The sequence below is a fragment of the Marmota flaviventris genome, chromosome 19, assembly GCF_047511675.1.
Source record: "Marmota flaviventris isolate mMarFla1 chromosome 19, mMarFla1.hap1, whole genome shotgun sequence".
Classification (NCBI taxonomy): domain Eukaryota; kingdom Metazoa; phylum Chordata; class Mammalia; order Rodentia; family Sciuridae; genus Marmota; species Marmota flaviventris.
This window is the reverse complement of record NC_092516.1, coordinates 7,727,541-7,750,779: the sequence shown is the minus strand read 5'-3', so window position 1 is coordinate 7,750,779 and position 23,239 is coordinate 7,727,541. Positions and strand designations below refer to the sequence as shown.

General features: G+C 49.6%; 1 protein-coding gene across 4 annotated transcripts in view; it reads left to right on the top strand.

Annotated features, from left to right (window-relative positions):
- Positions 1–57: 57 nt before the first annotated feature.
- Cramp1 (cramped chromatin regulator homolog 1) overlaps positions 58–23,239 on the top strand; it is a 54,248-nt gene continuing 31,066 nt past the window's right edge. The window contains exons 1-6 of one of the 4 annotated variants that reach the window (XM_071605661.1): positions 58–139; positions 1,370–1,701; positions 8,799–8,850; positions 9,825–10,018; positions 15,311–15,464; positions 19,911–19,994. In XM_071605661.1, coding sequence (XP_071461762.1) covers positions 1,441–1,701; positions 8,799–8,850; positions 9,825–10,018; positions 15,311–15,464; positions 19,911–19,994 — 745 coding nt within the window. In that variant the 5' untranslated portion in view covers positions 58–139; positions 1,370–1,440. Of the gene's footprint in view, positions 140–1,369; positions 1,702–8,798; positions 8,851–9,824; positions 10,019–10,472; positions 10,550–15,310; positions 15,465–19,910; positions 19,995–23,239 lie in introns of those variants that run through there. The other 3 variants (XM_027940573.2, XM_071605662.1, XM_071605663.1) reach the window with 3 other exon arrangements.

The window sequence follows — 23,239 nt, the reverse complement described above, 5'->3', positions numbered from 1 at the left end:
CCGCGTCGGACGCGCGGCTCCCAGCCCCGCGCCGCGGTCTAGCCGCTGCCGGCGCTGCCGGGCCCGGCCCATTCTGTTGACGCCCGCGGAGGCCCGGGGAGCCGGGGAACCAAGCTGCCGCGAGGCGTGGATGACGAAGGTGACGGCTGGCTGCGTTCGGAGGCCTCGGAGCTCGGGGACCGCGCCGTGCGGACGCAACTCGCCCCCTCGGGGAGGCGAGCCTCTCAACCTCGCGATGGGACAAAGGGTGTGGGCCGTACCGGGCCCTCCGTGCCGGCGCCTGCCTCCGTCAGGAAATGATGGAGTTAGGGGACCGGCTCGCGCCGCGTCCCCGACGCAGGGAACGGTCCGCAGAAACCCGCCTGGCGCGCGACTGGTGCATGCCGCCGGGGCTGGCGCGCGGTGCTTTGCAGAGGTGGAAGGACTGCCCCGAGAGTGGGCGGCCGGCATCCCGGCCCACCGGGAAGCCTTGGTTACTCGGGGTTGGGCCAGGTGGAAATAGGCAGATTGAGGACGAGGGGCGAGGTGCCTTGTGCCGTGGAGTCCTTTAGTTTGGGTACGTGTCTGGTATAGTTCTGTTCCGTGGCAGCGTTTTTAAAGGTTGGTGGCATTAGATGAGAATTGCTGCACACCATTTTGGGAGAGAGAACTTCACAGTACCGTGTTGTTGCAAGTTTTGCCAGTGTCCATGTATTTCTGAGGCCCTGTGCAGCATATTTTTGAACGCCGTGTCCACGCATGTGGAGGGACACAGTGCGGACCTTGTCTGCGCTTAAGATGCTGGCATGCACCTGATTTTTAGTTTATTACATGTGGCTGTGCTTTCTGGGCTGCAGACAGTTTTAGTTGTTGCATTTAAGAAAAATTCACATTTCTGCAGGTAGCAGTTAATGCAGAAATTTTATTAATTGTCGGAAATACAGTTTACACAACTCTCCCCTACCGATTCTTGCAACTGGACCCGGACATAACTGTGCTGTCACTTTCCCCGGGTGCCCCCAACCTGTTCCACGCAACGGGCTCCATTGTTGCAAAAGCGTTTTGGTCGGCAAAACCCAGGAGCATTGAGCCTGGAGAGAGGGTTCCCTCCCGTAGCTTGTCACCCTGCGGCCAGCTTCGGGCGGGCGGCGACCTTGGGTCGCAGAGCTTCCCTCGCAGGCTGGCGCTCGGTTACTGCGTGGCCTCGGGCCTGGGCGGTTGCGGGCAGGTGCGCGCCCGAGCCCCGCGCGGGGAGGGCAGCGGCGGGCCGGGGCGCGGGGCGGCGGCCGGGCGGCGGGCGGGCTGAACAACAGCGGCCGCCATGTTGCGGCCCGGCGGTAAACTTGCGCCTGGCGCCGCCTCACCGCGCCTCGCCCTCTCCCCGCTGCAGGATGACAGTGAAGCTGGGCGACGCCGGCAGCGGGGAGGAAGGCCTCAAGAAGCTGGGCAAGAGGGCTGCGGATGAGGAGTCGCTGGAGGGCGAGGCGCCCGGCGGCGACGCGGCGGAGGACGGCAGTGGCACAAAGAGGGCCGAGCCCAGCCCTCGGGCCGACGGCCCCGCGCCCCCCGGAGCGCCGCCTGCGCCCTGCCCGCCTCAGGGCAGCCCGCAAGACCAGCACCACTTCCTCCGGTCCAGTGTGCGGCCGCAGAGCAAAAGGCCCCGGAAGGACGCGCCGGGCGCGGCGGGCTGCGGCGCCAGTGTCTCCGGGCCCCGCGGGAGAGGTAGGCGGGCGTGGGCCGCGGTGCGGGAGGACCTGGGCTGGTGGGACACAGGTTAGAGAGGGAACTCCTTGTCTGTTTTCTGGACACCAGGTGGGAGTGCAACAAAGATCTGGCTTTTCGGACTCCCTTGGGTAGCTGATAAGGGTTGGCCTGCGTTCAGGTGCTCTGGACTTGAAGGGGCCTGAAGGTTCTGATGGCCCCTAGGATTTGCACTGAGGCCAGCTTGGCGCCACTGGAAGGATCCTCCACTGCCCTAGGGTCAAGGTCAGGGTCAGGGTTAGGGACTGACCTCAAGAGTTAGCTCTTGTGTTTGTCCTTGTGTTCCCAGGGGTTGAGAATATTAATGCTTTGCTAGGGCCCCACTAAGTAATACAGCAAATGTTATTTTTGTCCTCCATGTATCCATACTTCTTGGGTGTCTGCTTTTATCTGTATTTTAGCTTTGTGTTTTTTCTTAAATTTTCCAGGCAAATTACTTTTATTTTTTGTTTCAGAACAAGTTTGTTGCATTCTTTATAAGTAGCAAATGTGAGTTTCCAGTGGGGGGAAAAAGACTTTCACTTAATTCCTTGGGGAAGATTAATTTTAGTTTATTAAATAGACTGGTAGTCTTAAAAAGAAAATATTTCAAGAGCTAACAGGTTACTTCTTTGGTAGATCTGTCCCAAATGTGTTCCATGAAATTCACTCATTCAGTACCGAAGACCACAGGCTTTGGGATTCATGACCTTACTAATTGATAAAGAAATTTGATGTCAGCATATACTAATTTTAAGGTGTAAGTATAAGGTAACGTTGTATGTTTCAGAAATTAAAACTTGCCTCAGACAAGTTTATTTTGGTATGAGAACTGCTGGTTTGTTAGGAAAACATTAGTTTGCTTTACTGGCACTGTTTGTTTTGTAAAAAGCAGCTTCCGGTTGCTGCTTATAGGCTCACCTCCATTCCTCTGGTCTGAACCTAGCTCATGTAAGCTCCTTGGGAGCCTTTGTGGTAGTGATAGTTTCAGAAGTTCTGGACCTGGAGTCCCTCTGGCATCCATAGTCCCCATCTCCTTGGCCCTCAGATCTTGCTTCCCTCATTTAACCTCTCAGATTTGCCTTTCCATCAGAGAAGTGTCTGTGCTTTGAGAGAACGAATAGTAGTGATGGCTTGCCCTCTGGAAGTGGCTGCTGGGATGAAATGTAGGGCATGAGAGCACTGACTTCCTGGCTTCCCACACATGAGGTTATAGGGCTCTGAGACCTCCAGTCCAGATGGAGTCGTCCAGGTAGCAGAGTGATGAAAGGAGGTTTGCTTTTGTGTTTGCAGCTGAGTGGCTTGCCCAGATTGGTGCTTCTGTTTCTGATTCTTGTCCCAGTGTGGGACTTAAAGCAGAGCATAACTTCTCATTCTCTTTTTAAAGTTGTAAAATGCAAAATAAAGCCCTGGTATAACAGTGCCCTCAGGAGAGGGAAGTTTGTCTCCTTCACCTTCAGAGCTGCTCATCCAGCTTCCTGCCTGGGCTGCTGAGGCCTCTTCTGGGCTGCCAGCATCTCACAGTCCCCGGGGCCATTTGGATGTCCTTCACCACACCCTGAATCTTCCCCATTGCCTTCATCAGCTGTGCAAGAGGTCAGGTATGACAGAGTTTGTTTTTCTCCACACAACTCTGTTTTTTTCTCCAAATAATAATAGACTCTTCCATGGACTTCCATGAAAAATTTTTTTTTTTAGTATGATTCCAGATTCATTTTGAATTAATAGACATTGTAGCTAACACTTAGTACCTGTGTGTAGAGCATCTGGCATTCCTAACTTACTTTTGGTTGAGTATAGAAACTGAAGTTTGTTGTTGAAATCTGTGTTCAACCTGTTTAGTAAACTGCAAACCAGAAACGGGTAGATTTGCTTAACTTCTCTAGCTCTGCCAGAATGACCAGAGAATGTATTTGAGATTAAAATCCAGAGTTTGAGAGACTGTCTATAGAACCCAAGTTCAGAGACATCATCCGCAATGCTTTTCCCTGTTGGCCAGTTCATGATTTGGCTGACCCTGTGCACACTAGCCCATCTCTCAGAACCTCAATTCCTTTGTCTATAAGTGGGGATAATTAAGTGTCTCTATACCCCATGGACTGCTTCCAGTTTCTAGGTGGTTTCAAAAGATGTCTTTTGAAATGTCTCACCTGTGGTAATCAGCTTTAGAGACACTGACACCATGCTGAAAAGAGGTTTGAACCAGCAGTTGGGACCGGGCTTCCATCCTGGAGTTGCTACATGGCTGCTGATTGAAACCTCTTTCCAGTATGGTACCAGTCTTCTAAGACTCTCTGCTTGCATGGCTGAGGGGAAGCTGTTCACTATGCCTGAAGGCCAGGTTCCTTTTAACACAAGTCAGTAGAGCTTGTGGCAAAGAGCTTACCATAATGTTTAGAGAGGAAGGAGACAGCTGTGCAGCAACATCTTGGATTCTGTGTGTTCTTAAGAGAGTATTTCAGGAGATTAATTTGCTGAAATCAGCATCCATCTGTGTCTGGTGGGCCTTTGCCTAGCCTGAACCCCCAGGAGAATGCTGCCCTTCTCTGTGCAGATAGGTGACCATGTGTGGAAGGTGCAGACTCTTCTTGGCTCTGCTCTGGTCACTCTCCTTAGCTTTTCATTAGGACCTGTGCCCTGTCCGGGCTGAGGCATAGTAGTGCTGGCTGAGAAGTCTTGGCTCTGTGCTCTCAGGAGGAAAGAGACTTAAGATTATCACAAGACCACAGGCTAAGTATCCAGTCTCTGAACTTAGATGCAGTGAGGACTGCCTGGAACCTGCTAGGCCATGCTTGGGCAGTTACATTGAGCCGTGTTGAATACCTTCAGACCTGTGTAGGAGAACAAGAGAAAAAAAGGAGGACTTGTCTTGTCCCATTCACAGCCAACCCTCTCCTACCTGTGTGACATTAAGGACAGTGCATATGGTCCAGCTCTGTGACCAGACCCACCTGTGCTCGGTGGGTCATGAGAACTGAGGCCCAGGCCACTTTTAGAGACTGGTGCTGACAGAGGAAAATGTCACAGAGATTCTCATCAGAGCTCATCTTTAGAGCTTGGAGGATGTCCCAGAGGCTGGTGACCCTGGACTGAGCTTTTCAGGCACAACTGAAGCACGTGAATGGCATATGCAAAGACTGGTGCTGCGAGGAGCATTGGGAGGGTTGTGACTGTTGGTCAAGCCTCTGTCACGTGGAGTCAGGCAGCAACCTTGTGTGTGGATGACTACTGGACTGCATCAGTAGAAGGCATTCAAATTTACCATCAAGGTGACGCTCACTGGGAATTGGCTTGCTTGAACCATTTCCTGTGTGACTTGGTAGAGATGATCTCCCCTTAGCCACATCTGGGCCCCTGAAAGTAAAGGTGCTTGAACCAGCGCCTGACGAGAATGTCCTATGCTGGGAAAGGCACTGAACCCCAGGGAGACCACTTTGGACCTTCTGCCTCAACCGGGTGTGTTGTAAACCGAGGTAGCCATGGTGGCCTTAGTGGTTTGATGTCAGGATTGGTCTCAGACTTGGTTTTTGCTGCTTGATGACCTTGAGACTGATGTTTTGGTAGCCTCAGTCTCCCTGTTTCTGAAATGGGGACAGTGACTGCACATTGTGTAAATGAGGTGAAGCTGTGCTTTTGCATATCTCGAAGGTGCTGTGGAAATACACATTGTGTTGTTCCCACGTTTGTAGCTCTGCGAAGGGTACTTGCCCTCTCATGCTGCAGACAAAGGCCATGGGACAATTCCCTGTGCTGGAGTTGGGAGCAGATCAGCCTGGAGACATTCTTCCATGAGATGATTCTGAAAATGCCTTTCTGAGAGAATGGACCAAGTGAACCAGAGTCTTGTGGGCCACCAGGACAGTCACTGTGTTCCTCATGCTTAGTTGGCATCTGCTGCTCTGGATTATAGTTTCCAGTTTAATATGGATTGCAATGACGTCCTCTGTATCTTTCCTAAGTTACAAGATTTGTTTTTATTTTTTTAAGCAGTAGAAAACTTCCAAAGCTCTAAGTCCTGCCATTCATTAGCCAGGTGGCTTTGGTTGAGTCACTTAATTTCTTGATTTTCTCATCTTTCAAAAGTGAGAGGGGACCTCAAGGTCAAGTTTCCTCTCCTTTCAAACTGAGTCTGGTAGCCTTATGTGTGAAGAAGCAGCCCACTGACTGACGTGTGTTATGGTGGCCCCAAGAAGAACAGGGTGGTGCATGCTGTCAGTGTGGAGGTGGCCTGCAGCATAGCATAGGAAGATGCCCTGGGCTCAGGCTTAGCTCTCGCTGCCTGTTGACCTTGGGTCTTTCATGTGTAGTAGCTCAGTTTCCCTGTTTCTAAACTGCGAGGATGAGTCGGAGCTGAGCTTTAGTGTGGTTTGAAGGTGCTATTACAGCACGAGTTCTATTCTTCCCAGGCCTGTTGGGTACCAAGCAGGGGTATGGCTTCTCCATCTGTGCCTCAGCTTTTCCAGTTCAGGTGAAAGAGTGGTTTTTGTCTTCCTAGGGTAGTATGAGGGCGTTGGAGAAAGAGGGCATGGGTGACAGGAGAAGTGAAGGTGAAACTGTGGTGTTCCTTGTCTGGAGCTAGAGTAGGGGGCCTAGGCCACATGGCTGTGTCCCTCAAGTGCAGGTTCTAGAGAGTGGGAGAGCAGGAGTGCTCTACCACTGAACTATATCTGCAGCCCTTTCTTTTTCTTTCTTTCTTTTTTTTTAGACAAGGTCTCACTGAGGTGCCCAGGCTGCCTTGCAAGCCTCCAGCCTCTAGCCTCAACCTCCTGAGTAGCAAACTGTTGCTGGACACCAGGGTGGTCCCAGCATCATGGTCACCCACAGAGCATGCTCTCAGGCCCTAGCACATACTCCACCCTGGAGAAAGAGCTCTGCCCACTCAGTCTTGACTTCACCTTGTCTCCTACATTTCTGCTGCTACCCTCTTCTTTGGCTTGCTCTTCCCCCTTTGATTATGTCTTAAGCTTCCCCTTATGCTTCTTCCAGATCCTTCTGGGCTGAGGGCAGCTTCTCCCAGGTGGTCGCCATTGTATTCTACCAGAGTGTCTCTGGTCCTGCTTCCTATTTTTTATTCTGCTTGAGTTAAGAAAGTTGTGTTCTCTCTAGAGTTCTGGGGTGAACCAGGTACCTTGTTTTCTTCTCTGAAGTGTGATTCTGTTCTAGTTCTGTAGAGCTTTTGAGGTTTAGCATAAGGAATACTGGGTGTTAGAAATGATTGCTTGAGGTGAATTGCTTTTTCATTTGAATGTTCATGTCACTTTAATTTTCTACACTGTAGAGGATCACTCTTGGAACATCAGAAGGAAAGACCTAGCATCTCACGTGGCCAGGGGCTTGTGGGAGAGTGGCGTGTTGCCTCAGAGCTGCTCTTACTGGTGTATCTTGGCTTCACATCCTCCAATGGGATTTGTCCTTCTCTGCCTCTGAGGTCCCTTCCAGCTCAGGTACTTCCCGTTTCCTTTACTTTCACTCTCCTTGTCTTGATGGCCAGCACTTACCCAGCAGTCTCATGAAGTCAAGTTGAGAGATGGGGATTATGGGATTCCAGAGGCTGAGTTTTCTGCTTTCAGGCATGCCCAGTGTCAGCATGGACTTGCAGATGTTAATCCAAGCAGCAATGTACAGCTGGATAGCAAGCCCTGTTGTTGGGAAAAAGAGCTCAGTGAGTGTTCCTCAGAAACTGGAAATGTCTGTGAGGCCTTCTGTTGTGTGTGTGCAGAGGTGAACAGGTAGCCCTTGCTCAAATGGCTGTACATGAGGATTTCAGTCTCTATGTGAACCAGATCTTCTGGTATTTCAAAGCTGTTTCAAATTCACCTGTGACTTGTCCTGAAGTCTGCAACAAAAGCAGCCCCAACCTCCTGGAAAGTACCTCAGGAGATGCCAGCTTTGTTGGGTTTGGTTTGGTAAAGAACAGGGCTCTGCGGGGACCTGGGCCCACCTGATAGTACAAGGGATGCCTTAACTGTTTCCCATGGACACACAGAGTGGAAAGCAGGCTTTGAGCTTATCTTTAATCATGTAACTGTGTTTACGACAGTAAATATTGAACATTTAGATGAAGCATTGTCTAGAGTACTTTGCATGGTAACAGAGTGGCTATGAGACACATTTGGCCAATGACCACTGGAAATGTGGTATGATAGTGGAGTTGATTTTCTTTTTTTTTCCTGTGGTACTGACAATAGACCCAGGAGTGCTTTACCTCTGAGCTTCATCCCCTGCCTTTTTTTTTTTTGATATAGGGTCTCACTAAGTTGCTGAGGCTGGCCTAATACTTGTGATGCTCCTGCCTCTGCCCTGAGTAGCTGGGGTTAGAGGCATGCACCACCATGCCCTGCTGGGCTTTGCTTTTTAATTAATCATTGTTTAAATAGCCTCTTGTGGTGGACCGTGCACCTCTGATATACCACAACTTTCTACCTGATTACGTTGTCACATAAAGTTAACTAATCAAAGCTAGTGAACCTTTTCCAATGGGAGGATCAAATACGTTCCATGTAACTGAAGAACATTTTCTCTGTGTAAAACATATTCTTCCTTCTGATAGCTAAGCCATGGCCTATTTTCAAATACTGTTTGAAATATGAATGTTTCTTGATGTATAATGGAATTACATCCAATAAAATCATCCTAAGTTAAAAATATCATAGGTTAAAGTACATTTCATAAGCCTTTAGATTGTCCTGGCCCAGCAGTACAGTCCATTGTGGATAGTCTGTTTTACCTCCTGGTCATGTGGCTGACCAGGGGTGGCAGCTCTGTGCCACTGCCCAGCATCAGGGGTGTCATGCTCATGTCCCCAGCCTGGGAATTGAAAATTGGTTTCACAGTTTCACACTGTCATGAAGTTAAAATGCTTGGATCAAGCCATCTCAGGACTATCTGCAGTGACAGCCCACAGTTGCACAGGCTGGACCAGCTGCCACAGAGGGGTGAATCCACCTTCTGTGTCCTCCCAGGCAGCCTCTGCACCTGTCACTCATGTTCTGTGCAGAGATAGTCTTTGCAAGCAAGTCTTTGTAGATTTATGGGCTTGTAGTTTCTCATTTCTCTTACCTTTCATTTCTTCTGTGAAGCTGCTTCTCCACCTCGCTGTGAAGGAAGACCTGGGGGCAGAGAGGAAGAGAAGTGAGTGCCTGAGTCTCTAGCCTATCTGCCCCGGCCCACCAGAAGTGGAAATGCCCCCCAGTTATTTTGTTAGGAAAGCATTAAAACAATCATCTACAAATGTTTGGCTTTTGTTTTTTAAAGCACTTTTACTTCTGTGATATTATTTCCATCCTCATGAGGTTATTTCCAAATTGGCAGGTTTTTCAGGATTTTATGGTCCCATTGTCCTATAAAAGAGAACTGGTATCATGGATGTACTGTGAATTCCCATTTCCTCCAAGAGGATGCACTCAGGTGGGCAGGAGAATTGGGTCAGGTCACAAAAGCTCTTTTTCTGTGGCCTCAAAGGGTGTGGCCTCCCAGTCCCCTGGGGCTTCATTGTGCTCTTTTTGAAGAACTCTGTGGAAGTTAGGGAAGGGACTGATGCCCTATAACTTGCAAGATCAGTGGGCATTCTTCGGAGTCTAGAGATGGTGTGGTAGTGGGTCAAGGACAGAGCCTTAAGATGGCATCCCCTCAGTCATTGAATGTTCCTGTTTAAAATATTGATCACATCTGAAAGGAGGTGGTGTCACATGTTAATATCCTCTTGTACTTCAAGTTTAGCCTTTTTATTGAAACAGATGGGAAGTGTATTTCAGCCCACACCTCATTTGAACAAGGGACACTGTGAAATGCATGTAACGTGTGGCTTTGTGGAGTGGACAGATCTGCCTTTTATGTGGATGGAACACCAGATGCCGTGGCATCACTGTGCTGTTTAAACAGTCCGCACTAACTTTCTTTCCTCTTCATAAGACGTTTTAAAGAGTCAGTCAGGTTGGGCTTCTGTCATTCCAGATGTGATGTGTCCCAGGTGCCTGGGGTCACTGGCTGAGTAGCTGGAGTAGGATGGCTGCAGGGTGGGCCCCAGCCCTCTGCACCTGTCTGCCTGCCTTGTCTGGCCCTCCAGTTTTCTGGAACAGGTCACTGTATGGTCCTCTTTCTCCAAGGAGCTGACAGTAACGGGTCAACCTCTGGAAACGGGTCTGGTGTTGCCCCTGCTGCCCCTGCAGGGGGCTCGCGCTCCTCTTCCCGGAACTTAGGGTCCTCAGGGGCTGAAAAGGAGGAAGGCAAGAAGGTCCGGCGACAGTGGGAGTCATGGAGCACAGAGGATAAGAACACCTTCTTCGAGGGATTGTATGAGGTGAGTGAGTTGGGGGTGGGTTCTCCTGGAATCTTGGTCCTTTTATGTGTCATGTAGAAGCTGGTACTGGGAGGGGCTGTGAGGAAGTGTTGCTTATGCTGACTCCTGTCTTTCCTGGTTGTCTCTCCTTGTCTCACGGATGCATTCTAGTCTCGGGGCCTTTCCTTGGCTGCAGAGTTGGCTGACTTGTGTGTTCCCTGAGTAAGGAGGGGCCAGGGGATACCTGTAGCAGCTAAATGCCATAAGATGTTGCGCTAATCTGAAACCAAATGGGAGGTCCTGCAAACAGAGAAGCCACTGCCTAGATCTGCCGCCCAGGAAGTGGCCATGCTCCCTACTGGCTGTTCTCACAGGTGTTCCCCCCCACCCCGCTCCCAGTACTGGAGATTAAACCCAAGGTGTTCTACCATTAAGCTACATCCCAACCCCTTTTTAAAATTTTATTTTGAGACAGGGTCTTGCTAAGTTGCCCAGGCTGGCCTTGAACTTGCGAACCTCCTGCCTCAGCCTCCTGAGTAACTGTGATTACAGGTGTGTGCCACTGTGCCCAGCTGGGTGTTTTTTTTTTTTTAATTTTGTAGTTATCATGGATATACTTTCTTATTAATATGAGATGCATTTTTCATGGTGTTTCATGTTTCCTTTGCTTGGTTGAAATTTTTTTTTACTTTTAATTTTTTTTTTTTTTTTTTTGGTGATGCTGAGAATTAAACCAAGGGCCTAATCTTAGGCAAGTGCTCTACCACTGAGCTACATTTGCAGTCCCAGTTTTTGGTGTTTATTTATTTGTTTGTTTGTTTTTTGTTACCAGGTATTGAACTCAGGGGCACTCGACCCTGGGCCATCTCCCAGCCCTATTTTATATTTTATTTGGAGAGAGGGTCTCACTGAGCTGCTTAGCACCTTGCTTTTGCTGAGGCTGGCTTTGAACTCGCAATCCTCCTGCCTCAGCCTCGTGAGCAGCTGGGATTATAGCCATGCGCCACTGCACCTGGCGGTTTGTTTTTTTAAATGCCTATAAATATTCTACTTCAAGTGTAGCCTGAATCCACATTACCCATTGTAGTGAATAAAATTTTATTGATGCACAATTGTGTCCATTCTTTCATGCTGTGTGCAGCTGGCTTTGAGCTAGTGACAGAATTGAGTAGTTGCAGAAGATACCAAGTGTCCCATGAGCCTGACCAAGGCCTGTACTTCCTGACCGTTTTTGTATTGTGAATTATTGAGGGTGCTTCCAGATTCTGTTGTTATAGACAGTGCTACAGCGAGCATCTTTTTGCATGTTCCTTATTTTGGACAATAAATTTGGCATGTGGAATCAGGATCAACAATCCTCATCCTTTTAATGGCTAATTCATGGGGGTAAAGCCTGGGATACAGAAATTCACCAAAGGCATGAGACTTTGGAATTTAAACCAGTGTTTACAGAGTGATTGGAAAAGGAGACACTCTCGAACGTGGGCAGCAAACTTGGTTGACTGTTCCTGTGGCTGGTACTGGTCTCTCCTGGGGCTGATTGCTGCCGTGCCCATCCCAGTGGGCAGACGATGTGCAGTGTGGTGTGACTCAGCTGTCCATGGAAAGAAGGAAGTGTTGCACACAAGGTGTTTTTTTTTGTAAATGTGAAATAATTTGAACAAATATAAGTGTTCTTTTTAAGAGTGTTAAAATAAAATACATTTTCGCAGAGATGGTATCACCAAGTTAAGACTTTGTCAAACCGTCAGGCATAGAACTGCAATTCCCATAATGTTGTCAGAATCTATAGCCTTGCTATGTCTCACTTGGAGCCATCACTCCTGCAGTGTGGCCTTCCCTCCTGGGGAGACTGGGCCAGAGGGCCTTATGACATGGATGTGCACAGTGGTGATATAGAGATGTGGTCTCCATTAGAAGTAGTGGGAGGGGCCCCTCTTTTCTGACCACCATTGCCCTTCTCAGGTGCAGTGGTGCCTTCCCTTCTACCAGGCAGCAATGTGTCCTTAGGCCTCCTGAAACCTTTGGTTAGTGATGATAGTCACTGTTGCACCCATCAATTAGTGCTTTCTGCTCTTGGTTCCATGACCTCAAGCAGCATGTATGTTGTTTTGTGCTGACCAAAACAAGGTGGGAGTTGGGGGCGAGTGTGGGAAGCTGAAATCTTGAGCTGGGGTGGTGGTGGTCAGGCACAGGCCTCTAAGGGCTTCTGTAGTGTCTCACAGTTTTGCTGCCTTCTTTGTTGTTCATTTTATTGATGGGATCAAACCTAGGGCTGCTGCTGAGGACACCTGAGCCCCACACTGCCATTTCCATGCACATACATATGACTTAGTTATGCTTCTGGTGGTGGAAACCCAACTCAGAACAGCACCAAAGGCAGAAGAAATTAAGCAGCTGGCTGTTCTAACTGAAGGGACAGAAATGTGAGGGCGGACTGGATGCAGGGACTCTGCACTGTCCTTATCCTGGGCCTCAGTCTGTTTCTTCTCTCCTGCCTCAGACACCCTGCAGAGGCAAGTTCTGCCTTGCTCTTCCCACCCTAGTGCGGACAGTCCTGGGCCCCAGTCTCAGATTAGTCTCTTGAGTGGTGGCCATCCAGACTCCTTCCTGTGGCTGGGTACCTGAGGGTGGAGTTGGCAGGTGACACCATGGACCTCCTCTTTGTCATCTCTCCTAGGCGTCTGCTTCAGTGGAGGTTTTGTGCTGAGGTCTCGTTTCCCTTACCTGTCCGTCCATCCGTTTGTGTTTTTGCTATAGAGCCCTTGACTTGCTACCACACAACTAGCCTTTTGTCCTGCCAGTGCAGCAGCAGGGGCATCTGACTTTTCACCATAGGCTATAAGTTTCCATCTCTTTGGCTTAGAGAGCTTTCTCCAGCTTTCAACTTTGCCAATTCGTTGTGTTGGTGGCCACCACAACAAATTTATGAATGTGTGTGACTATAGCACAGTAGTGCTGGGAATGCAGAGAAAATCCTGCCCTTCAGGGGCTTACCATTGCATCAGGAAAATGCAACTTCCCATTGAGCATTTAAAGGTGTGTGCTCAAATGCCACAAGACTTAGAGGCTGCTTGTCAGTGCTGAGCTGACCTGGTGAGGCAGAGGAGACATCTGCATCTGTGTCTATTGTGGTTCCTGCCCAAGGCAGAGGATAGGGAGGACATGGCCTCTGAGCTGAACACTAGAGAAGCCTTTTAATACTAGCTTTGCCTCTTCATATTATATGTGCCTTTCTTTCTTTTCTTTTCTTTTCCTTTTTTTTTTTTTTTGAGACAGGGTCTCATTGAGTTGCCCAGGCTGGCCTCAAAACAATCCTCCAGCCTGCACCTCTGAGTAACTATAACTAGAGACACATGCCAGTAACGGGCTTCATTTTTTTTTTTTTTTTTTTTGACAGTAAGCAAGCTTTCATTTTTACTGGGTTTTTAAATATTTTTACTTGGAAATGATTTCAGGCTTTAAAAATTGTTGCATAAAGAGTACAAAGAATACCCTTCCTGATGTTTGCATACTCTCAGTGTGACATATGAAATGAGGAAAGGGGGTGGGATAGGCTTATTCATCTGCAGTCCTCATGCTGAGTTGGCAGGTGGGTATTCCCTCAGAGTTACACTTGGCTGGAGGAACTCCTAGGTCCTCTGTAGCCTGGACACTTCCTCCGTTGGTCTTTAGGACTCCCAGCCTGTTAGTTTAAAGAATGTCCCTCAGTTTGGGTTTGTCTGTGGTTTCCTCATGAATTCTTGGTACTTTTGGCTTGGAGCTGTGCAGTGAGATGGGTCCCTGTGTTGGGGTGTTATCTGCAGGTCTCTCCCTTTGCCAGGTGGTTAGCTTTTCTCTGAGCCACTTCTTTCACTAGTTCCAGTGGCAGCAGTGATCACCGACCAGTGCAATTTGCCCCATGGTGATCTCACCGAGTCTGTTTCCATTGGCTGGTGTCTGCAGCTGAGAAACCCTATGCCAAGAAGAGCCCTCCCTGTCCAGCACCCACGTAGCATCAGTGACATGCCTATGAGAATGTGGACTCACGGTCTAGTTCATTTTGTGGGTTATAATTCATTTTTGGCTTTGCTGATTTTATTGCCACTGGGAGCCTCTGCAACTTGACTTTTCCTGCTCCTGCCTTACCTTGTTACCTCAAGGTGTTGCCTGCTTACCTGATGCTCTCTCCATCCTGACCTGGAATCCCACTTCTCCAGGGGGCTCTGCTTCCCTTCAAGAAGTGGTATTTAGAAACCAAGACCTCTCACTAAGTGGTTTGAGGAGACTGAGGAGCATTTGGTTCTCTGGGAACAAGGGTTGTTCTCAAATCTAGGTTGGCACAGCTTTGGCATGGAGGCCTTCAAGGAAGGGCTGTTCCCCAGGTGTGCCTCAGGCATATTCTGTGTGGATTTCTTCGTGGATATCTCTATTATCATCCGTTTGAATGTAGAGTACACTCTATATGATCAAAGAAGTGAGGTTTTTTTATTTTATTTTATTTTTTTTGTGCTGGGGATTGAACCCAGGGATGCTCTACCACTAAACTATATCCCCAGCCTTTTTTATTTTTTATTTTGAGACGGGGTCTCCCTAAATTGCTGAGGCTGGCTTTGAACTTGTGATCTTCCTGCCTCAGCCTCCCAGATTACTGGGATTACAGGTGTGTGCCACTGCACCTGGTCTCTGAAGATCTTTAGGATTAAGCTGTTTATCCCAATAATAGATTTGATATTTCTCCTGCTCTGGGGCCATGTAGTCTGTTTTGTGCTATTACAACAATAATATCTAACATTGGGCAATTTACAGGAAACAAATTTATTTTCTTACTGTTCTGAAAGTCAGGAAGCCCAAGATCAAGCTGCCAAAGGCTCAGTGTCTGCTCTTTGCTTCCAGCATGGCTCCTAATGTTCATGTTTTCCTAAGGGGAGGTGTGCTGTGTCCTTCCTGGGCAGAACGCAGAAGGGCAAGCTTGCTAAGTGCTTCTGGAAGCCTCTATTGTAAGGGCCTCATTGTCATTCATGAGGGGGACCCTCATGGCCTCATCACCTCTTGTAGGCCCTGCCTCTTAATAGCATAACACTGACAGCATCAGAGTTTTGAAGGGACACATTCAGACTGTAGTGAGGCCCTTGCCCCTTTGGTACCATAGGCTGTGAAAGTCCCATCCCTGGATTCCTTTTGCTGCTTTATCACAGTTAGAACCAGAGACTTGAGGGAAGTGAAGTTGAAATTCACAGGCAGACTAGAGTTGTGAAGCACAGCCTGCTTGCCCGCAGCTGGTCCCCCCTCTCCCTTCTGGACGGCGCCTACATGGTGGACTTTGTTTTCTAGCATGGGAAGGACTTTGAAGCGATTCAGAACAACATTGCTTTGAAGTACAAGAAGAAGGGTAAGCCTGCAAGCATGGTGAAGAACAAAGAGCAAGTGCGGCACTTCTACTATCGCACCTGGCACAAGATCACCAAGTACATCGACTTTGACAATGGTGAGTGTGCGCAGGCTCAGCCTCTGGGAGGCCACTTGGCTTTTGCTGGTGGCGGCGAGGTGGGGTGGTGGGGGGCCTGGTTTCAGGCAAACACCTGCAGGGCGTGCTTTCTCGTATTGCCCTCACCCAGTCACTGGCCGGGCCTAGGATGTGCCTGCCTGTGCTTGGCTGGCCACATGCCCAGTGCCTGGCAGTCAGGATCCATGGCTAGGGAATGGCTATCCGTGCTCTAGGAACCCTATGCTGCTTTCCTGGTTTGGGATTTGTGTTTGAAGGGCTCTGAGTGCGAGTAGGTTCTGGGTCTGCCTATGAGCAAGGACAGTCAGGCTGCAGGCTTAGTGGCTGGCAGGAATCCGAGCATTCCTTTGCAGTCACTCCCCACCATGTCAGAGCTAGTCTGTTCAGGGCCTGGCACTGGTGTGCTGGAGTGGATGAGTGGATGCTAGCTTTGTTGAGACTGTTTGAATTCAGTTTGTGCAGTCTGTCTGTAGTCATGGGACAAGGTCACCTCTAGGTACAGTTCTGGCTTTTGCCTTGTGCACCCTGGGTTGCTCCTGTGGCACTTGGTCCATGACCTGTTCACTGTCTCTGTCTTCAACATTTTGCTGCTTCCTGCCCAGGTTGGGAGAAATTCCTGCCCTGTGTGTTTTCCGTCCCAGCATGCTGGGTTGTGCTCTGTATTCCTGCAGCACAGTGGGCTCGTTCTCCATGCTCCATTCTGACACCTATAACTATTTCTAATTCTTCTCTCCAGATATTACTCTTTCTGACCCAGGAGAAATGGGATAGCTGTGGCTTCATTGCTTCTTTCACCTTTGAGCGTCTTGGTGGTCTTCCGTGTTGTGTGCAAAGGCTTCTCTCACCATTCCTGTGGTGTCCTCCCAGCCAGGCTACTGCCTCTTGACCCGTAGTGTATTGAACTCCCCTGGCTTTAGAAGCTGACGTCTTGCTGCTTCCTCTTTGACTGTGGAGTAGAGCTCTGTGGGCACACACCCTCTTCTCTCAGGCTGTCTGTCTCCACATGTTGATGCCCCTGAGTAGACTTGGTGGGTCTTCTGCTTCCATCATTCCCATGACCATCAGCATGAGGTTTTGTGCTGAGTTCAGCACCAGTTGTTCTCTTTCCATTTGTCACTGCTGCTGCCATGTGTGGGACCCCTGGCTCCTTTGTGTATCTCAGCACCAAATGGTTTGGGCCAAGGGGTCCAAGGCTGTAGTGGTTCATGTTGGTTATGGTGATCATCTTTCTTTTCTTGTTAGATGTCATATTCTGTGACTTTCTGAAAGTTGGTCCTGAGAGTGGGTCCATTTTTATTGGTCATGGAAAGTTCTCTTCCGGAAGGAGGACAGCAAGTCACAGAGAGGGTTGGGAAGCTTTCATGGATGACAAGTGGAGAGACCTGGCGGATTCCATGCACGATTGAGTGTGTTCTGTTGTTTGTGTGAGCCCCCTCCTAGATGCTGATTGGGTAGGGGGACACATAGATTCCTAGAGCCTGCCAAATACCTTATTGTCCTTTGACACTGTCTGAAAGCACACACTTATTTTCCTTCGTCACCTTTTCCTGTCGAGCTCCCCCATCCCTCATGCCTGGAGACATTGTGCCTCTTAGCTCTTCTGTCCCACCAGAGCTCGGGGCTCTTGCACGTGGCTCCTCTGCATCTCCATGTGGGGCCCAGTTTCCCTGCCCACTCCTGTCCTCCTCTTGGCCTGCACACTGTCCCTTAGCCTTGGTGTCTTCTGACTGTGTATCCTGTTCCTGGTATCTTGTTGGTCCCTGGAAAGGCCCTCTTTCTGGCTCTCTGACAGGCCTCCCTGTTGGCTAGGGCTGGGGGCCACCTGCCTCTGTGCTGTTGTCAGCTGCTCTACCATGTAGATGTCAGAGGTCACCAGGACGCCTGTGAATTCCTGGTTTTCTGTCTTGTCACAGCACACAGAATGGTGATGTTCTTCACGTGTCGGTTTTCAGTGGTCTTTGGAATGTGTTGAAGAAAGCTCCTCTGTAGTTTATCGTGAGTTTGTTTCACTCCTCACAGAGTAAGAACAAAAGCGGGGTGTGGGCAGGAAGGGTTTGTACAGGAGCCTGGCATCTATGATGTCTGGGGAAGGTCACTCCCTGGAACGCAACTCACTCTCGTTGCTCTGAAACTGTGGCCTCCATGTGATTGGACAAGGGATGTTGTTAGTTTTCATAGTCCTGTGTTGTCCCCATGTAGACATGGGTCTCTGCAGACTGCCATGTTTGTGTATCAGGCATAGCCAACTCTCCCCTCTGGTCCCTGCAATTGGATATACGTCTTTCACATACCTGAGGTTCTGAAAGGCAAGCTCTGTTGAGTCTGAAGTGAGACATGAGGCATTGTGAGGCTCCTTGTGAGGGACTCAGGGAGCATAGGGCAGTGTGAAGACACCTCTCAAAACCCCTGTTCTGTTCTGTGGTTCTCAGTCCTGTCCCTGGGCTCCAAGTCCTGTTGGCCAATTTTCTGTACACTTGTGCTCTTGGTGTTGTTTTCTTCTCTCTCTCTCTCTCTCTCTCTCTCTCTCTCTCTCTCTCTCTCTCTCAGTAGGGGCTCTTTTATTTTCTTTTTAATATTTATTTTTTTAGTTGTAGTTGGACACAATACCTTTATTTTAATGTGGTGCTGAGGATCGAACCCAGGGCCTCACATGTGCTAGGTGAGTGCTCTACCGCTCAGCCCCAGCCCCAGCCCCCAGGCTGTTTTCTTTTTTGCCATTTCCAATAGTGTTTTTTTTTTGTTGTTGTTGTTGTTTGTTTGGTACCAGTGATTGAACTCAGGAGCACTCAACCACTGAGCCACTTCCCCAGGCAATTTTATACTTTTTATTTAGAGAGAAGTTCTCACTGGATTGCTTAGCGCCTTACGGTTGCTGAGGCTGGCTTTGAACTCAAAATCCTCCTGCCTCAGACTCCTGAGCCACTGGGATTACAGGCATGCCTCCCTGCGCCCAGCTCCAATAGTTTAAGAAAACATTTTCTGTATTGAGATATAATTCACATACCAAGAAGTGTACCCTGTAAAGAGTGTAGCTTGGTGGTACCTGGTGCATCCGAGGCGCTCTGTACTGCACCCTCATTGAAAACACCCCTCCAGCCCAAGAGTACCCCATGCCTACCAGCAAGCACCCCTCTGTCCTGCTCTTCCTCTGTGGACTTGTTCCTTCTGGATGTTTTGTGTGAATGGACTTGTGCTATGTGTGGCCTTTGATGTCTGGTATCTTTCTCTGAGCATGTGTCAGGGGCTCACCCACACGCATGAAGCTTCACTTCTGTTCGTGTCTGAGGAGTAGCCAGTTGTGTGGATGGGCCACAGTTTGATTCATCAAGTGGTGGTTTTAAAATTTCCTGAGCCCCAGTTTCCTTTGTGAGTCCCACGAGATCTTGGTTTTTGTCTTAGGAAACTTCAGGAATAGTTGGCCTGTGGTATTTGCAGAGTCAGATTTTTTGAGCCAATCCAAGATCCAGAATCCTTGTGATAGATTATGTTTTCAAAACAGTATTTGCCATTCACTGACATATTCCTGACACACACAAATGAAAGTCAGGTCTTTGATAAGAGATTTCTGAGGAGAGAACCAGAAAGAACAGTTGAGAGAGCACACAGGTGGGTTATGTTTGCTTCTGCTCTGTGACATGACCCATAGCTTCTAGGTACTGTTGTGGCTTGGCTTCCATATCAGCATGAAATTCAACTTTGTGTGTTCGAGAACATTCAAGAAAGGCTTGGTCCCTGGCCTGGTGCCTAAGGCTGTCCTCGGTGTGTTGTTGGTGTCCATGGTGGCTCTAAGCAGCAGCAGCAGAAGGAGCAGGCGCCTTCCCATCCAGACTCTTGAAGGAGACTTTTGGAGCTTTCATAGCACTCCCTTCACGCTGGAGACTGGACTTGATGGGTGCTACGTTGAGGGGCACACACGGCCCGTTTATTTTACATAGAGCCAATGCCTGTTGGTGACAGAGGGCTGGATGTTTGTAGGGGTGTGGAGGCACAAGCAGGCAGGAAGGGGAGCTCCCTGGGGTGTGGGCTGCCGGCCTCACCCTGTGCTTGGGGGACATAGTGGACAGAGCTAGATGACAGGGGTGGTGGTGCTCACCCCCACCCCCATGACAGCTGGCCATGCTGAACCATGCGTTTTTTCCTCTAGGGGACATTGACTGTGCTGTTAGGAGTAACTTTTTAAACTCCACCCCTCATTTTTGTTTGATTTTTATCTTGAAAATTAAGAAAACAGCCTGGTGTACCAATGTGTTTGTTGCCCGTTTCTGCTGAGGTTAGCATCGACTTGACCAAGGAACTGTGTGATCAGCACAAGAAATAGCCCCAGCCTGCTGGGAGATGCTCCCTGAGCATTATTGTGCACGCAGGGCTGTGCCCTGCAGGGCATTCGGGGGGCCCCTTCCTAAGCTCTGCCCTTCTCTCATCTTCCAGTGTTCTCTCGAGGGCTGAAAAAGTCGTCCCAGGAGCTGTACGGCCTCATCTGCTATGGCGAGCTGCGCAAGAAGATCGGGGGCTGTGAGTACCCGCCTGCCCTCAGGTTGCCACAGCTTCTTGTGGAGGGCCACTTTCCTTGTCACCACTCATCTTTAGTGACTTTTATCTTGACAAAATTTAAATAATAGAAAGGGACCTGCCTTAGCTGGGCATGCCAGTGGTACCAGTTGCCACATTTACTCGGGGCTTGCCATGCACATGCATGTGTGTTAACACACTTGAGCACACTTGGTCCTCACTCCACTGCTTGACTTAAGATCTCAGAGCCCCAGCCTGTCTCTCCCTCACAGCCTCACCCATGGTTGCAGAGACACTTCATACCTGCCAAATAGGTGGGGTAATCTGCCCAGCCCCCTGCCCATGCTCAGACCTGTAAGGATGCTTTGACACATCAGTTGGGTCTTCTGCCGAGGGATGTTGACCTGCAGGTGACTCGAGTCTCCCTGAGCTTGGAGGCCAAGAGCACTGTGTGCTCTGTCTTTGATGATGCCGTCGAGGCATTGCCTTCCCTATGGCCTCCCTTGCCATTTGCCTCATGGTGACCAGATTCTTTTGAGAGCACTTCTTACATAGGTGCCAGTAGGCACACTCGAGCATCTGTGCCCTGCGTGCCTCAGCCCTGCCCCTGCTCCCTGTGACTCCAGAAGAAAGGGAGCAGGCCTCCCTTCCAGTAGCCCCTGCTGGGCCACACTCAGTCATCTAATGATCAGGGTGGCAGCAGGGCCACTCTGTGTGATCACTTGGGCCACGTCCTGACCATCACTGTCTTTTTGTGCCTGGTTATTGACCACCTGGTGGCTGCTAAGAGTGCCACCACCCTCAGTGCTTCCCACAGCCCCTGCTTTCTGCCCCTTTTCCTCCTCTCCTATTCTGCCTGTGCAGAGGAGAGGACCTGGTTCTGTCTCTGGCCTTGTTCTGTCTAGCCTCCTGCCTGTCCAGGGTGCCATCCCTCTGCCTTCAGAGTCACAGTAACTTCAGCTTCTGCTCCTGCCTTTCAGTCTAGGGAAACACCATCTTGACATACCTTCCCGTTCCCTACTGGTAGTACTCTGCAGAGCCTTCCTGTTCCGATTTCCCGCCACAGAACCTTCTGGAATGAATTGTGTGGACCCATCCTTTCTCTCACAGCCCACACTGGTCAGGCAGACCCCTCACTGTTGTCAGGGGCCTTGTGATCAGCTCTGAATCCTGGAGTCCTTTTCCTCAGAATGTTACTTGTGCTCACCTCCCTCCTTGGTTGCGGGTCTTGGTTCTCCACTAGCCAGCTGGGCCCAACCTTACAACTTCAGGCACCTGCGTGCTGACCTGTCCATTACACTGTTCCTGCTGTGACCATCCATCTGAGCCAACAGGACCAGTGCTGGCACGTGCACTTGTTCTCCTACCCAACCCTGCGTCGGCTTCTTGTCCTCATCTCGGGCAGTGGCACCAGCACAGGCTAGCTGTGGAGGCAAGGCCCCAGGGTGCCCTAAGCTGCCCTTTACCTTTTGCACCCTACCTTCTTCTCTGTGGAGCCAGTGGTACATGCACTTCCTGACTGGTTCCCCTATTTTGTCTTTCCTCTGAATATTTTCCTCCCTGAAGCCACAGGGCTTCATTTTTACTCCTTGGCCCTCTCTCTTTCCATGGTCAGTACCTCTCATTGTAGGTGGGACAGGGCTTCTGGTCCCCTGCCTCCCTCTACTCTCTACTTCTTCAACTCTGTCCCACCCTGAAGGCCTTGTGATCATGGGTTGGGTGCCATGCATTCTTGGGCTGGTGCTATGGCCCTCCCAAGGCCATCTTGGATTCCACATGAGCCTTTGGATGTTTTCATGTGTTCATTTTTGCTTTATGCTTTGTCCAGCTTGCTTGCTTTCTTTTTTTGAGCCTGGGGGTACAGGGGATTGAACACAAGGGTGCTATATCCCTAGACCTTTTTATTTTTTATTTTGAAACAGGGACTCACTAAGTTGCTTAGGGCCTTACTAAGTTGCCCGGACTGGCCTCAAACTTGTGATCCTCCTGCCTCAGCCTTCCAAGTTGCTGGGATTGCAGATGTGTGCCACATGCCTGGGTCAGATAGCTTTCTGTTGTGCCCATGTTAACTCTGGTCTCCCTGATCAAGAGCCTCTGCACCTGGACCTCAGGCTCACCTTTGGGGCTGTACCCTGCTTCTCTGCTGGATGCTCCTCACCCCTGCCACTGTGGACCTCTTGACTCCATGGCTCAGCTTGTGCTGCCCTCAATTCCTGGGTATGCCTTTTGGTCCTTCCTAGCCTGGCCATATAGTACACTCAAGTACCTACTTGCTCTCATACATCTGAAGCCAACATGGGTCTTTTAGTAATGGAGCTGAGTCCTTCACCCTAGTCTTTCTCCCCTCTGAACCCCCAATGCCACTTGGCTAGCTTGTCACATGCTGGGCTCTTTGGCACCAACACTTTGTTGTATCCTTTGGTATCTTTTTTGGGGGGAAGTGCCCCCCTTTTTTTTAATATTTAGATACTATACCATTATTTACTTATTTATTTTTATGTGGTGCTGAGGATCAAGTCCAGGGCCTTGCACGTGCTAGGTGAGAACTCTACCACTGAGCCACAACCCCAGCCCCCCCCCCCTTTTTGATACTGGGAATTGAACCCAGGGGCACTTCTGAGCCACATCCCCCACCCCTTTTTATGTTTTATTTTGAGACAGGTCTCACTAAATTGCTCAGGACCTCAGTAAGTTGTTAAGATTGGCTTGGAACTTACGATTCTCCTGCCTCAGCCTCCCAAGCCACTGGGATTATAGGCATGCGTCACTGTGCCTGGCATTGGGAAAGTGAATTCTTGAAAGACCTCTTAGTGCCTCCATGAGCAACTGTCCATGTGCTGCTGTCTCTGGCTACTTGGTAGATGAGTTTGAGAGAGATTGGAGATTAGAGTGAGCTTTGTTGACAAGGCTCATTCTGCCTTGGGTCTTCAGACTGACATAAGTCCTAATACAGCCAGCTTGAGCTTCCACACACTGACTGAGTCATGCATTCTCTTGGCTTCTCTGTGGACTGATGTTAGCCAATTAAAAAAGGACTCAAGGACGTTCAGGCTTGAAGGAATTGAGTGACATGCTCCTTTGTGAAGCAAGTGACTGGCTCTGGAAGCGGTGAAGTGGGCACAGAACTGTGTGGTATGCCTCATGTAGTGATGCCTGTGACTGGCTCTAGCCCTCACCATCTTGAGCAGAGCTTCTGGGTAGAGGTTCCCTTCTCGGTTCCTGTTGCAGTGTCTGGAGCCTGAGCTCTG